We start from the raw sequence: 17,176 nt of genomic DNA, 5'->3' as shown, positions 1-17,176 counted from the left end.
GACATATAAAATTGCAAATGTGACGAGTGCTGGAAGGAGAGGTGTGTAAGGACTTGGAGATGATGTGTTGTGGTCAGGGAAGCTTCTGAGATAGTGATGCTGAAGGTAAGACCTGTAGGATGATGAGAAGGGAACATAGAGGATACTGCGTGTGTAAAGGTCCTGTGGAATGAGGAGCAGGATGGAGAAATGGGTCGGGGAGGGCTCGCATGGCTTTGTAGGTCTCATAAAAGAGTTCTGAATTTGTCCGGAGAGCCACCAGACTTTAGATGGGGATAACATGGTCACTTCTGCCTTTTAAAAATGTCACTTAATGATGGCTGCATTTGAAAATGGCTGAGTGGATACTGGGAGATAAATCAGTAGATGACTGCAATGTGCCAGGCTAGTGCTGATGGCAGCTGAGCTGAGAATAGTTAACAGTGAAGATGGAGAAAGGTGCCTGAATTCAAGAGAAAAAATTTAATAGGCAAATGTTTTGGTAGATTTTCAATGGTAGCAAGCAAATGTGATTTTTTAACTAACTTAAAGTAATTCAGAATCAAATCTACCTAACACATGATGTGCTTGCTTGCTTGCTTGCTCAATCTGGCTTTGATAGCTTTCTTTAGAGCTCTAAAAATGTGTTAAGTAGTGGAAGCATCATTCAAATTATTGGACAGCTGACCCAAAATGACTACTTTGAATTACATTGATTTCTTCTTCCAGAAACAAATAAAATTTAAATATATCTTTAGGCACAGTTCCTGCCATCACTACATGATGGCATTGAAAGACATGGACAGAGCTTAATTAAATATGTGCAAATTGAGGTATAATTTAAGTGCAACAAGTAAGCCTTAGGAAATGTAAAGTGTAAAAAAAAGTTTAAAAAATACTTACCTAATTCTAGGCAGAATACATTAAAATCAACCTTTCACGATGTCTATAGTAAGCTAAGTAACTTACTTGCTTAGTGTTTTCCACAGTAATTTACTCAGGGATGGAAAATAACCTCCTCTTAAAATATTGGATGGTACTGCAATTCAGAATGACTTGATAATTAATCTGTACTGTTTCCCCTAAAAATAAAATTTACAATTCTTTAAAATTTCTTAAATAGAAGGAATATTTATCAACTTATATTAATGGAATAAAAATGTAGACAATATTAATTTTCATAGATCAATTTATTTAGAATTACAAATATTAAGAATAAAAGATTTATGCATTTCTTAATTAACATAACAGTTTAGCTAAATATAAACTCTGCACTAAAGTTTTGCAGTGGCACAATACCAACAAAGAATATGGAAGCATTTTTAAACTATACAAAAATTTCAAATGGAAAATAATCTTGTTTCAGTTTTATTATACATTAACATATAAAAGCCTCATTTTATGAGACATCTAAAAGAATCAAAGCCACTTCTACAGCTATGACTTAAACTCCAAATCTGAAAACAATTTATTATATTTTGACTTTATAATATTCTATATTAAAACAAAGAAAATTCCAAGTACACACTTTTTACAAGGTTAACATTTTAGGCAGGGTTTTCCTTTTAAAAAAACCCCCCAAAACTAAAAACAAAACCACAACCAAATACAAACCATTTTTCTGCATTTCACAGCACTGGTTATTATATTTGTTTTCCTTATAAAATCTTTTTACTTTATAAATTGTGTACTGTTGGACTTGAACCAGTAATCTGGTTCAAAAGTTGTGCAAATAAACAAAAAAATATGAAAATAGTGTGTTATCAGTCTTTTTTTTTTTTTTTAAATAAATCTCATAACAATAGCACTTTTTGCCCTGAATTGATGGGAAAAGACATGCCCAATCCACTTGCTGAAATTTAGCATTTTGCAAGTAATGTTTTTTTTCCTGCTCCTTCATTTTCTTTCAACAAAGATTTCTTTTATAAATTATGATAAATTAAAATATTTATTATTATAAAATGATCTACAGAACCATGTCACATTGCAAGTATATATCATGTATACTTGTAAAGTCCATATTTTCCATCTACATTCCAGTGCCTTCCTTCAAACTAGGACTTCCCATATCTCACAATGTTATCTTTTGAAGACTGAGATGGTGATTACTAAATGAACCGGAGTTGTCATTTTCGAGATGGAATTTCCACATTGCCACACATATGTACAAAAAGACCATGTTTCTTCATGTTCTCTTCTGCAGTGGTCTGCGTGTGTTGGGTTGAATTCATGCACATTAACAAAGTGGTCAATGTATTCTTCCATGAAGTTATATTATGTTTAGACATTTTCAGTTTAAAAATACTTGCTAATAAACATATGTAACACAAGCATTGCTACTGCAGCTGAATAATACAAGAAAAATAAATATAATGCTGGCCAGCAGTGTTGGCTTAAGAAGCAGTACAGTATATTAAAATGCCTTATTTGGAGATTTAAGTTTCCCTTGTTTTCCAGCAGTTAGGTTATTTGGTGTTGGAAGCCTATATAAAGGAAAAGAACTTCTCGAAAACAATGTCCTATGTGGTTGGAAATAATTAAACCTACTAGTCTCTGTTGGTGTTATTTGCTGCAAAGGCATGTAAGTTTCCCATCTGGCTCAGGCCGCTCTGAATATGTGCAACGTGGATTTCTACATTATTCTGAAAGCAACTAAAGAAAGGAGAAACATAGTTAATTGCTTGATTTTATAAATTAAAAAAAAAATTTTTTAAAAGGAAGAGCTGAATTTTAGTAAAGAAAGAGCTAACATAATGACCCCAGGGAAGGAATAAATGTCCCTTTTACATTAACCCTAATTCTATGTCAGTAGTAATTGAAAAAGTATGCTTGAAAGAAGCCAGGAGTCACAGAGTGCTGGAAAGAGAGGATGAAGCTCTCTTTGGGGAAGCTTTATTTCTAAGCTGACCCTCCAGGCTAAACTGAAACCTAAATATTATATGTCTTCTGATTCCTTTATATGAAAAAATACATATGGAGTGCCTATTCTACCAACAGACTGGATATAACTGAAAAGCTCTTTTACAATTTACTTAAAGGATACAAATTATGTAAATACTTCACAAATATGTGTAAGTCTTAAAGCTTGTCCTGGAAATCATTATGAATTTAACATAAGAAGATTAAGGTACATCTAATGAATTACCTGATATTAGAAGCATCTATTGTACTCTTGATATCATTTAATGAATCTGTAAGTGATTTGAACTCAAAGGAATTCAAGTCTCCTCCTTCTGCTAGACACTAAAGGAAAAAATATTTCAAAAGTTAATTGAATTATAGTTCAGATACAGACGAAAAATACCTGCCATAATCTATGGATCATAAATTTTTCGCATCAAATTAGCATAGTTCGTTTAGGTGTAAAAATGAAAATATTTTCTCGGAAATGTACCTTAATTTGTAATAAAATAGCTGTCAGCCTGGAAATTAAGTCTGTCAGATTTTCATTTTCAACACAAGGCTGTCCTGTTGAGGAATTTGCATGCCGAACAATTTCCTGTGCTTCTTCCTCACACCTTCGTCTCATATCTGTGGGCTGATCTGCAGGCTGGAGGCCCTGGTCTGGCGCAAGCTGAATGTGGGTGATGGAAACAGAAGATGAACATTCGTAAGGTCACGATCATTTCTGTGTGTTTGTGCCCTGTTTTCAGATTTGGATTTTACAAAACTAGTATTTATAACAAAAATGATGCTCAATCTTACCTCAGAAGTTTTTTTTTCCTATAAGAGTTTTTTTTTATTGTTTTATATTTTTGATAACGTTTAATTTTGATATGATTTCAAACTTCTAAAAAAAAAAAAATAGAAAAACTCCACATAACCTTTTATCCAGATTCACTGTTTATGGCTTAGTTTACTTGATTTAACGTTTGATCTCTCTCTGTTTGTGTATATATAATTATTTCCCCTTTACACTCTTTATCCCTAAATACTCGTTTGTATTTCCTAAGTACAAGGGTATTCTCTTACATAAGAAAAGTGCAATTATCACAACCAGGAAATTTAACATTGACACAATACCAATTTCTAACAGTCCATATCTAAATTTCATCAACTGACTCAATAATGTCCTACACATTGCTATTGTCCCCCTGAATACATTTGGTTGTCATGTCTCTTTCGATTCCCTTCTTCTGGAACAGTTCCGCAGTCTTTCATGACCTTGATATTTTTGAAGAGTGACAGTCAATTATTTTGTATAATATCCTTCAATGTGGGTTTGTCTGTTTCCTCATGATTAGACTGAGGTTATAAGTTTTGGCAGGAACGCCACAAAAGTGATGCTGAGTTCTTCTCAGTCTCATGATTAGGAGGCACGTGACATTGATCTGTCCCATTACTGGTGATGTTATCTTTGATCACTTGGTTAAGGTAGTTAAGTGTCTGCCAGACTTCCTCACAGTAAAGATTTGTGTAATTAATTTTTGTAGTAAGTATTCGTGAAGAGATATTTTGAGGCATGTAAAGATTCTGTACCTCATCAAACTTTTTTACCCACCAATTTTAGCATCTATTGATGATTCTTGCTTTTACCAATCATTAGTACGATGGTTGCCAAATGGTGTTTTTCTTACTTTTATCATTCCTTCTACATTTATTAGTTGGCATTTTACTATAAGAACTTTTCCTTAAAAAATTAATTAAAAAAATTAGTTTATTAATATTACTATGGACTCATGGATCTTAGTTATTCAATGGGTTATAATCTTTTCTTATAGTGACTTAGGCTGAAGCTCAAACTGTCCCAGGTTTGGCCAGTGGGAACCTTGTTAAGTTGGCTCTTTTTGACATGTCCCCATATATTTGGGGGTACATCTTACTTCCCTGACACAGTAAGATGGTCCAGGCTCATCTTCTACTTTCTCTGCCTTAGATCTGGAATCAGCCTCTTTTTCAAGGAGCCCTGATTCCTTTCATTGGAGAACAGCGTTTAGAAACCCAGATCTGGGCGCTAGCTGTGTGCACTGCCATCAGGGTGCCACTGCTCTGGGCTCCCGCAGCACATACACGCTCACTCATGTCCATATCATAAAAATAAAACGAACCACAAATTCATACTACTTCTTCTGATTCTAACCCAACACCAGTGTTCGTTCTAGTTTTCCCTTTCTTCCTAACTCCTTTCTCCAGCAGCGAGACACCTGACTCCATTATTCTCAATATACCTATTTACTCATTTGCTCAATCCTAGAATACACAGTTTCAGAATTGCTAATCCTTACCACTATGAGGAAAAACCCTACCAACTAAAGTTCAATATTTGTTTAAAGTTTGGTTTACCTTTAGACTAAGGATATATAGTCAAAAAACTATGTTCAAGGTATGTGTGTTAGTGTTTATTATATTTGTGAGTTCATCCATGGTGTTGCACGTAGTTGAGTTCATTCATTCTCAATGCTAAGTAATATTCCATTGTATAATTTTATGACAGTTGATTGATTCATTCTAGTATTGATGGGTATTTGGACAAATTCTAATTTTTGGCTTGAGGAACAGTGATGCTATGAATATTCTAGGGTATATCTTTCAGTAAATACTGTTCATATATCTGTTTGGTACGTATGTACTTAGGAGTAGAACTGCTTAGTCACATTGCTGTGTAGATAAGTGACAACTACCAGGAAAATAAAAATAAATGATAACTGATGGCTAGAGGAATGCACAAAGATGCTCGGAGTTTAGCAGGTAATCACAGCTCATTCCCTTCAGTTCAATTCAAGTGGATTGACAAGATCACCAATCGCAGATCTTTGGGACTTACTCATGAGGCTAGTATCATAAAAGCTAACTAAGAATCTCCTATCACAAATGGAGGTGGCTTACTGCAAATTCTAATCTCATCTTAATCATTTCATGCTTACCTTGTAATAAGAAATTCAAACTGGGTGAAACTGTTGAACCACCTTTATAAATAAATATATGTAATTTTGTGTGCATGATAATAATTCACAAATAATCTTATCATCTATGTTTGAAGTTCAAGAATCCATAGTTTTAATGTAAAGTTTAAAGAGGAAGGAAACAAAATTGTGTACACAGCATGATCGTAACTTTGTGAGCTATGTATATAAAAAAAAGACCAAAGGGAAATAAACCAAAATACAGTCTTTGGGGTAGTGGAATTAAGAGTAATTATTTTTCTAAAATTTTGGGAGATCTATATCATTTGTAATACAAACAACATCAACAGAACTGATAGATCACTGGGTATAAAGCACCTTTCGATAATGATGCTGTAAAGAGTAAAAACATATATAAAATATGGTTCTGCTAAAGGCCCTTATAAAGATACTTGCTTAGTTTGGATTTTCTAAAATATGAAGTCACGGCATTAAGCCCCTCAAGAGAAATCCATGCAAATTACCTACCTCATAGCAGTACTGTTGAACTTTATGCAAAACTTTGTTTAGGTCCTTGTTCAGCTGTTCAAGCTCTAGCACAATTGTTGCGTAGCTCCGCTGAAAGTCAATGCCGATGGGCATGGAATATGATTTCTGGGCAGAAAAAAAATCAGATTTTGATAAGGGTTTTTTGAGTAGTGCAATTTCAATAATCTAATAGGAGATCTCACTTACCCAAAACAAACTAAAGGTTATTAAAATTGTCTATACTCAATGTTACACTTCTTGTGTGTGATAACAGTATTATGTATTTGTTCCTTAGGAGACTGTCTTTGTCCTTAGGAGCGTCCTGATGTCTGCCATTTACTTTTTAAAATAAGATCTCATATAGAAACTCCTCAATAAATATTAACTGTTACTATCATTGCCAGTTTGCTTCCTACCAGTAAGTGTAAATGGACTTTGATTCCATTTCCTTTCATCACGATACTGCTAATAAATTACTCTCCATTCTAATGCAGTGAGACTTCTCCAGTCAAGCCCAAGTTAACCACATTTCTTTTTTCAGAGGATTTCTGAGAGAGCAGATCATCGTGTACTAGGTCAGCCCAACTGCTCCTTCCAGGAAGTACAGTTAAGGAAGGAAAGAATTACTAACCTGTATGGGGATAAACTACTTACATGAGTACCCAATCACAGAGCTAAGAGAAACCCTTGAGATCATCTAATACAGCCGTGTCATTTTACAGGTGAGAAAACTGAGGCCGAGGAAAGTTAAATGTCTTACTTAACAGTTATTAATAATGTGTTATGACTTACTCGTGGTGATAATGAAGATGGCTAACATGTACTGACTAGAGCTATCTAAGGACCAGGCACTGTTCTCAGTGTTTAATGGGGTTTCATGAGAAGGATACTATAATTATCCCCATTTTACATGAGGAATCTATGATGTGTCTAGGAGTCATTATCTTTTTGTTTATCCCACTGGGATTCATAGGGCTTCTTGAATCTGTGGCCTATTGTCTTTTGACAGTTTTGGAATGTTGTCAGTCATTATCTTTTAAAATATTCCTTCTGTCCCAGTCACTTTCTCTCCTTCTGTTACTCCATTAGACATGTCATACTCCTCACTATATCCCATTTATCTTATCCTCTCTTCTGTAGCTTACATCCATTTTTCTCTCCATGCTTCATTCTGGATATTTTCTTTTGATCTATTTTCAATTACTAACTCTCTCTTCAGCTGTTCCTAATCTTCTGTGGTTGTATCTACCAACTGAGTTCTTAATTTTGATTGCTATGGTTTATTTCTAGAGTTTTCATTTGGTTCTTTTTTTTGTTTCCATTTCTCTTCTAAAATTCTCATTTTTTTCTAATCTCTTTAAACGAATTAAGCATTGAAAATCTATGCCTAAAATCTATTCCATTACCTGGAATTTGCCAATTGTCTATACTTCCTTTTAGCTTTTGTTAGGGTTATCTTGTCTCCTACTGTGTCTAGGATTTATAATTGAGTGTTAGACACTGTATGTTAAAAAGTGTAGAAATAACCGGAGGCCTAGTATGATGCTATATTCGTCTAAGAGGACTTACATTTACTTCTGGTGGGCTTTAAGGCCACAGAGTTCATAATCATCTTAACTCAATTTTAGAGATGAGACTATTTGAAGCTGGGCCAGTGTAGCCTTTTGGGGTTACAACCCAGAAAATGGAAGGTCTGCCAGCTTCCTCCAACCCCTGCTGGGTCTCTGAGCTCTAATTTTGGTCCTCCCCACCCTTGTAAGCCTTTCAAGAAGGCCATTCCATTTCTAAGCCACCTTTTCTGGAATTTGCTGAAGCCCCTGAGGAAAAAGCAACACTAAACGCCAGGTTCCCCTTTTGAGATTACTTCTTTTCAGATCCTATCCCTGTAATTCTTTAACGCCTTGTTAATGCTCCAGTGTCTCCAAGCAGGTTATCTTCACAATTTATTCCAAAGGAAACAGTTGTCCTCAGCTATTTGGATCAGGAAGGTTAATCCAAATTATCTAGTCTACCATTACCAAAAGCAGAAGAAGCCTTACTTTTCCCAAATGGTATGTTCAAATGCTTTAGAGACGTGTCTGTTTCATTTTCTACTTTTTACTTGGGTAAATGTGATATTTAAGTTCTGTCGCTGGGATGAAGACAGGAAATGAGGAAACAGACACTGAATCAATTCCTTTTTAAATATTGCATCTCACTTCTGCACTCCATCATATTTGAAAATTTGGGCCTGGAGCCTCTTCAGGTTCCACCATGCAGCCTTTAGCCACGGTTTTTTGTTTCATCCAACTATATGTCAGAAATTTTTTTTGAATCTTTCATATATTTGTTAAGCAGTCTGCTTCAATTTATTACCATTTATTTCTTTTGTACTTATTTTGTGCGGAATTATAAAGGATAGGAGGAAAACACGTCTTCAGCCTACCATCTTAAACTAGAAGTCTCATTAAATCTTTAAAAGGTTCACATACTTTGACCCAGCCATTCTATTTTCTAACAATTTGCCTTACAGATAGATACAAATACATATATAAAACCACATGGACGGGGTACTTGCTGTAACACTATTTTAGCAAAATAATGAAAATAACCCAAATATCCATTAATTGATGGTACAATACAAAAATTTAAAAGACTAAGTCAATACATAATGACATAATTCCATTTTTGCTAAAAAGTAATTTTTAAAACCACATATGATAGTATATGAATAGAGGAAGAAATCCATATGCTAAATATATAAACATTTATAGCACATGCTAAACTAAATAGTAATTATCTATGGGGGAGGCATTATAAAGAACTGTCTCCCTCATTAGTTTTACAATATTTGAATTTTTATAATGGGAATTATTTTTAATCATAAATTAGGCAAAACAAATATTAGAACATATCATGTTAACTAGACTTCCACAAAGTTCTCACATGCCAAGAAGCCAAGCCAACATCAAAACAGGCCTCTATTTAAAAGTAGGTAACACTAACTAAGGCAAGCCCAATACTATAAGGTGTGGATCCTAGCCACAGGGAAATATCATGGCTAGTAATGTGAAAGTGAAATAATTTATTATGCATAAAATAGGAGAAATGATCAACTAATCAGAGGAAAGGTAATGGAGGAGCATTGAAAAGGCATAGAATAAAGGTTAGAGGTAGAACTGATAGAAGCCAAGATAAGAATTAAAGTCCAGTAGGAAAGAAGCAAACACATGCATTTTAAAGTTTAGGATTTATAATGGCAATATGTTACGGCTAATTTTTTCAATCTTTGACAGCCTGTGTATCTGATTATACTAATTTCATATCATGCCTAGATGGGTTAAATTGGGACCAAGAAGACTGTTTTGGTATCTGTACTATTAAACTGCAGCATGATCTTAAGACTGAAATCCCTTGACATTTTTGGTCTTCAGTTTCCAATTTCATAGAATGATGGGTTCAAAACAGATAATTCAAACTCATGTTCAGATTAAAAAAAATTAACCCCAAAACTCTAACTCTAAAAGAGGACAGTTCCTCATTCAGGTAGGTATCTTCTTGTCCAGTTGTTTACCCACACCTACCCCTTACACCATTCCATACCAGAGATGACCAATGTCACGTCTCCCTATTCCTATACTTATGGCAGACATTGGTAATTGGCTGCAGCACTTTGTCCCCCGAATCCAGTCACTGAGCATTCCCTCACTTTTCTACTTCCACGCAGCCATTTTCAATCAGTTGGAGATGGTGCTTGAGATAAAATCTATTCGCCAGCCTATCAACCTATAAACAAGTTATGACTTTCAATACAGTTCAAAAACTTTCTTAGTGAATATTTTCTACATTAAAAAAAAAAAACTCTGATACTTCTCTCCTATGAATAAAATTGGACTCCCATTTTGGACTCATTAGATTAATAAAACAGGATATAAACTGTCAAGATAACCTGAAGATGCCATCTTATGCATTTCTTTATTTATTCTGAATCACTTTTAAAAACCTCTGTTAATGAGTTCCTTAGTCAGAGGCACCAATGCTAGGGATTCTACACTCATGCAAACTGTCAAAGAACCTAATATATACATTAATCCTATTCAACTGTACAGTCAACAGCATAATGAGGTCTGGGATAATAAACTGTATTGCACTGCTAATTCACTTAGCATGTGTTCAGTGTAATAAGAGATAGTGATAGCATATGAGTACTTAAACAGAACATTTATCTCAAGGTTTTCCTGCATAAAATATTTTAAAATCCTTAGATACAGAAGTCCCCACCATTTTAAAATTAGACAAAGACAAAAGAAAAATAGCCTTACCAATTTTTCTGCATCTGTGTTCATTTCCCTTAATTTCTTGATATGTTCCTTTTTAATCATGAGAATTTTTGATAATCTGGTCTATAGAGACAGAAGAAGAGATGTTTGGGAACAAATAGAGGCATTTAAGTATATCAGTCAGACATCAAATTTCCAATTTTTCACTAAGATATTTTAGCAGATTTTAGTGTTTCAATGTAAATATAGCACAGGTTTTTTATTTTATAAATCTGATCAGCTGACAGGAAAATGTTAAAGTCCACTGCAACCAGGACATGTCAAAAGGACTAAGGAGTCAACCTGAAAAAGCTTTCACTGGGACAATTCGTGGACCAATAAGAATAACTACAATGGATTGAAGCACAAATATGTTAAAATCTGTATTAAAAAAATGAACCATTGTTAGAGAATCTAGTGACCAAACTCATTATTTTATAAATTGGAAAACAAAGAGCCAAGCATTTATCTTGCCTTTCCTATACAAACTATACCATTAGGTTATCAAATAATAGATTAGGGGAAATTTTTCTTTATAGAACTACTTCAGCTAAGAAATGAAGAAGAAATAAAGAAGGACTGAGGATGAGAATAGCACCAGTTTCTAGCCATTGCTAATCAGTGACAGCTAACATTACATAAAAAAAGATAAAATAGTATGAGTCTCCTAACAGGACACATAACTACCTATAAAAGTAGATACATAAAAACAAGTAAACCAACCAAATAAAAAACCCAAGTCTAATCAAACCTTTCTATCCAATGAGCAATTTACATGAAATACAAAAGACAGAAGAACATATTGAATGATACCACAAGGAATCAGTCCGCAAAATCCAGACTGGCAGACTCTATGGACAATCCAGTTTCTTCAACAAATAAGTTGTACGGAGGAAAAGAGCATTTAGCATTTAAGAGACAACTGAAAAATTTAAATGCTGACTGAATATTTGATAATATTAAGGCATTTTAATTAACTTTTTAGATGTAATAACGGTATTATAGTTATGTTTCTTTAAAAAAAAAAGAGCCCTTATCTCTCAGAGGTACATAATAAAATATTTACAGATAAATGATATTTATCCGGTATTTGCTTCCAAATAATATAAAAGGGAGAAAGTCGGTGGGAGTAAAGATGAAACAGGACTGGCTAGGAGGTGTTGGTAATTATTACAGCTGGATGATAGGTACACAGAACTGCATTATACAATTCTGTCTGCTTTTACATGTTTTAAATTTTTGATATAAAAATTCTAAAAACTTGGCCTACGTTGGTACAGGCAGAGGGCCAGGTAAGGTATGTTACCACTTCTTCACACAGACCTTTATTTAGTGTTTGCTAGGTCCAGAGCTCTGGACTAATCTCCCTTCTCTAAGTTGCTGAGTTTTTATAGAAATTTGTGTGATTTTTAAGAGTTGGAAACAGTAAAAGGTAGAATGAAAGCAACAGTTTCTCTCCCCTTTTTTGTTTCTGTTTCAGTTTTGTGTTGCTTATTTGTTTTTGATAGAAAACCATTCTGTTTCTTTTAATTTTTTTCAAAACTGAGACCTCTCTAAGAAAGTGTATCAGTCTTTTAAGATTCCTCAAAATCCCTAACCCCAGGAATAAAAAGTTCCCTCAAAAAGAAAATTCACTGTAAACTATGAATTATGAAACTTGCGAAATATTTTTAATGCTGTTTATTTTTAATAAGAAAAAATATTAGGAACAGAAATAGATAAAAATATCCATCTACAGATCCATTTACCTCATAGCTTAATATTAACAAGAGCAAACCTGAGTTTCATAAAACCTTACATATTACAAAAGACAAATGTATAAGAGGACTTTTATTTTTTACCTCTTAGCTTAGAATAATAATGAAAGTAGGGTTTTAACTAGGCTTTCTTTACACATAGATTTTGAAGTTAAAATTAAGCACTGAAATCAAACATCTAAGCATCAATAAAAATATCAATATTTTAGAAGCAGTGTGGTAGTACTCAGCTTCTGGCTCCTTCTGCAGGTATGTCTCTGTCTTGTCCAAATATGACATTAGCTTTGTTTTTACTTTCACTATTTAAAGAAAGCATTTCTTAAAAAAACAAAAAAACACAAGTGTCCCATTTGTGAAAAGCATAAGCTTTGGCTCTTTCCATAATTTCAACTTTTTATATAAAAATATCTTATCTACCTTGTGAAGCCAAAAGGCATAATAAAATTCTACATTGCAAGGAAATTTAACAACATATGATTAAAGAATACAAAATGCTATACACATGTACACAAATGACAAGACTTTTTCTCGACATCACATCAATTGCAAAAGGTAACACTGAATATTTTAATGAATTATGCTATATAATGTGATATGTAAACTTTTTTATTTAGAGACTATATCTCAAGCCAAAGTAGTTCTTCTTTTCAGAAAAGTAAAAGAAACAAATCTAACATTATTAGACTACAATTCAAACTAAATAATTTATTTAATCTAATTTTCAAAACAAATGGCTCATTACATTAAAAGTCAGGCTATTTAGGAAAGCTGTTCTATATATTAGTTTTATACTTGTTTCAACTTAGGCTTGGATTTCTGGTATTTAATCACTAAGTACCTAACATGTGAATAGCTATTTCTACTCTCAGAAAAGAAAAGTTCGTCCTAACTAAAGAGCTAGGCAACACATCATAATTGTTGAGTAGACTGATAATGGCAGGATGCACTGAGGTTACAAAATAAAAGCTTTATACTTACACGAGTTATTAACAGCTAACCATTCGGTTTCACAGAGCATAGACTAGAATGTGAGTCCTTAACACAGCAAAATAATAAGACCCAAACCCAAGAAAAGCCCAAGAAAAAAGACCTGTAAGTATTTTCTAACACGTATATTAAAGCTTTGTTGGAAATAACAGTTCTTAAAACCAATAAAATGATTAAAATTTAAAAAACACAAAAACATTTGGTCCTAGGAAGACTTTCACAACACAGAAGACATTGAGTTTTTAAACAAACAGCCAAGACATTCAGAGAAATTCTTACCACTTGGATAAGGAATTCTACTGGAAAACCACCTAATGTTTCAGTGTCAGAGCCAGAAATTTTACTTCTCCAAGGTGACTGTCCTAATAAAGGATCATTATCCTATGGGAATAAAAGGGTATCATTTAACTACTGACTGTGCAAAAGGAAGTATCTTATATTTAGATAAAGAGCAAATTCTACTATAATTAATATTATATTAAACATCCTACAAAAAGGAAAATATTTCCAGAGTTGAAGTAACTACTTATTTAAAATCTAACAACTCAAAATAATGTGGGCACCTCCTGAAGTTTCTGTAATAGTTGTGTATTTCATAAGAACATACACATTGATCAGCATTTAAATTACTGATGATATTTTAAAAATGTTACCGTAATCGGAGACTGGAGAGGCGGAGTATAATGTGACCGTGGTGGAGTCATAAGAAATCGAGAAGGCCGCTGTTTTTGTCCAAAGGCAGCAATGGGCATTGTCTCGTGAGGCTCATTACTCTTTGGGAAAACAGAAAAGTCAACAAGACTTGTAGAACTTTACCAATTATATTTCAGCATGAGCTATACAGTAGCTCATATGCTATGATGTATCATAGAATATATTATCCTACAAAAATCAAAGGGCTAGATCTTAAATACTATTGAAAATACTATTAATACTTTGCTACCAAAAAGGCTAAACACACAAAACAGAAGAATTAAGAATAAGACCAAAGGATCAAAACAGTTAGAGGATCAAAGATTAATATTAAAAGTATTCTATGGTCACTCTTGGTTGTCTCTGTGTTAAAGACTGTCTGAATGGGGATGGTAGAGGAGGGTAAAAGGGGTCATATATATGGTGATGGAAGCAGAACTGACTTTGGGTGGCAAACACAATGTGATATATAGATGATGTATTACAGAATTGTACACTTGAAACCTATGTAATTTTACTAACCATTGTCACCCCAATAAATGAAAAACAAAACAAAACAAAAAACAACTCAGCTCTTATCTGGCCAGAGAGAAATATTTGGGTGATCTCATAAAGGAAATTACATTGATGAAACAGACAAACAATTTTCCTTTTTTGAAAGGGGGGGTTGAAAGATTTCATCCTTTAATGAAAAAACCTAAGGGTTTTGCTCTGTATTTAGTTGAAATTTTCTTTCTCTATTATTTCTCCTCTCTAAAAATTATATTTGATAAGGAAACCCTTACAATAAACAGAAAATTATACTTTTAAAAAAGTACATATCAGAAAAGGAAGATTCTTCTATTTTTGCACTAAGGAAATAAAGAAATCTTGATTTTTAATTATAAGTTCATAAACCTTAAGAATTAAGTTTATAACAAAGAAATGAAAAAAGAGAGGCTAAAAGTGAACAATTTAATTTCCATAATGCTTAGAGGCAAATTATTTTGTTATTAAAAAGTTCATTATTCACTTTTTAAAGACTTTGGTAGATTGCAGTTATATTAGTTCTTAAATTTGTTTTAACTTATTAAAAAGGTATATAATTTCCATGACATTGCCAAATCAAGCATGATCATGAAATAATGGTCCAGTAGTCTAATGGACTATATCAGAAATACAAAAGATCTGAATTCTAGTCTCAGCCTGGCAAGAAACCAGCTCTAGAGTCTGGAATAAATTAATCAATTTGTAATTATTTATGTCTCAGTTTCATCACGCAAAAAGTGGGGATAATTAACACCTACCCTGCATAATTCTGAGGATAAAATCAGAAAACAAATTTTAAAGTGCAAGATGTTACTTCATATTTTTAAAATCATTTTGCAAAAGGAGCATACTTTGACAAAACAGCTGGAATTAAAGTGTTGTATAACTTATTCCCCAAGATTATCTAGTCAGGAGTGATGAATTCTGTCACAATAAAGCACTATGTGGGTCAGTACCATCCAGGAATGCTGATTCTGAAAAATGTGGAAGACTTAAGTACAGTTCTGCTCCAGTGTGATTTGAAATCTTGACTCTATCATAAAGTACAATCTCTAAGAAAGTTCTACATGACACATTAAATAGGCATAATATACAAATATATTATGAAATACTTACAAGAACTTCATAGTCAGGGATGGTATGCGTTCCAAGGCCTGCTCTATCAAAAGTTACTCTGTAAGTAGCATTAAGAGTATCCACAGCATCTATTTGTCCAGTGAACAGACCGTCATGAACACCACGTAACCGTGCTGAGAAAAGAAACAAAAAGGCATTATGACGTTTGGAAGATACAAAGAACTGTCAAACATAAAATGCTCCAAGCATGTAATTTAAAACATAGAAAGTACAGTGTTGTCTATTATAGTTTGGAAAAAAAGTACATACTTTATTTTTGGTTTAGAGAAACAAGTTTTGAAACAAAAAACAAAACTATAAATGATGATCCTTATTTTGATACATGAATGAAATCATATATATATATATAAAAGGAAAATATTTTTAAACCAATCCTTTAAACCCTGAATTGCAAAAAAAAAATGTCAACAAAAGAACTTTGGTCATTATATTACTCATGAGTGAAACAACGGGTGCAGTTCAACTTAAAAAACAAAACAAAACGAAAACGAGATACCACCTTACTCCAGTAAGAACAGCTATTATCAACAACTAATAACAAGTGTTGGAGAGAGTCTAGAGAAAAAGGAACCCTCATACACTGCCGGTAGAAATGTAAATTGGTACAGCCACTATGGAAAACAGTATGGAGGTTCCTAAAAAAATTAAGAATAGAATTACTATATGACCCAGCAATCCCTCTTCTGGGTATTTACCCCAAAAATTTGAAAAAATTTATTCATAAAGACATATGTGCTCCAATGAACATGGCAGCATTCTTCATGGTGGCCAAGACATGGAAACAACCAAAGTGTCCTTCAATAGATGATTGGATAAAGAAGATGTGGTACATATAGATGCAATAGAATACTATTCAGCCATGAAAAAAGATGAAATACCGCCATTTGCGACAACATGGATGGATCTTGAGAATATCATGCTAAGCGAAATAAAAGTCAGGTGAAAAAAGTCAAGAACCATATGATTTCACTCATATGTGGGATATAAAACTAAAAGCAACAAATGAACAAATAAGACAAAAACTCATAGACACAGACAACAGTATGGTGGTTACCAGAGGGAAAGAGGGGGGTGGTGGAGGTAGAAAAGAGTGCAGGGGGTCAAACACATGGTGACAGAAGGAGACTTGAGTTTGGGTGGTGAACACACAAAGAACTACACAGATGATGTATTATAGAACTGTGTACTCGAAACCTATATAATTTTAATCACCAATGTCACCCCAATAAATTTAATTTTCTGAAAAAAGGGGGGAAAAAGACAAGGATGCTGAGCAGAAAAGAATGAACATACTAGGCCCGAGACTGCTATGTATCCTTAGTAAGACCTGCCTGCAAGGTTGGCAACTGGGAACTTGAATTTTCAGTGTTCCCACTGTTCCCATACTAATAAAGGTGCCTAGACTGTTTGTGAAAACAATGTCATT

At 33.5% G+C, this 17,176-nt stretch overlaps 1 protein-coding gene across 1 annotated transcript in view; it reads right to left on the bottom strand.

Moving 5' to 3' along the window:
* Nucleotides 1-1,152: 1,152 nt before the first annotated feature.
* The window catches only part of LIN9 (lin-9 DREAM MuvB core complex component), a 46,440-nt gene continuing 30,416 nt past the window's right edge, over nt 1,153-17,176 (bottom strand). The window contains exons 8-15 of the mRNA XM_019730928.2: nt 15,730-15,863; nt 14,046-14,165; nt 13,672-13,773; nt 10,652-10,732; nt 6,351-6,476; nt 3,374-3,553; nt 3,125-3,222; nt 1,153-2,631 (exon numbers count right to left, since the gene is read on the bottom strand). Coding sequence (XP_019586487.1) covers nt 2,526-2,631; nt 3,125-3,222; nt 3,374-3,553; nt 6,351-6,476; nt 10,652-10,732; nt 13,672-13,773; nt 14,046-14,165; nt 15,730-15,863 — 947 coding nt within the window. The 3' untranslated portion in view covers nt 1,153-2,525. The remainder of the gene's footprint in view (nt 2,632-3,124; nt 3,223-3,373; nt 3,554-6,350; nt 6,477-10,651; nt 10,733-13,671; nt 13,774-14,045; nt 14,166-15,729; nt 15,864-17,176) is intronic.

The sequence above is a fragment of the Rhinolophus sinicus genome, linkage group LG12 (genome assembly GCF_036562045.2).
Source record: "Rhinolophus sinicus isolate RSC01 linkage group LG12, ASM3656204v1, whole genome shotgun sequence".
NCBI classification, from domain to species: domain Eukaryota; kingdom Metazoa; phylum Chordata; class Mammalia; order Chiroptera; family Rhinolophidae; genus Rhinolophus; species Rhinolophus sinicus.
This window is presented reverse-complemented; position numbering and strand designations above follow the sequence as displayed.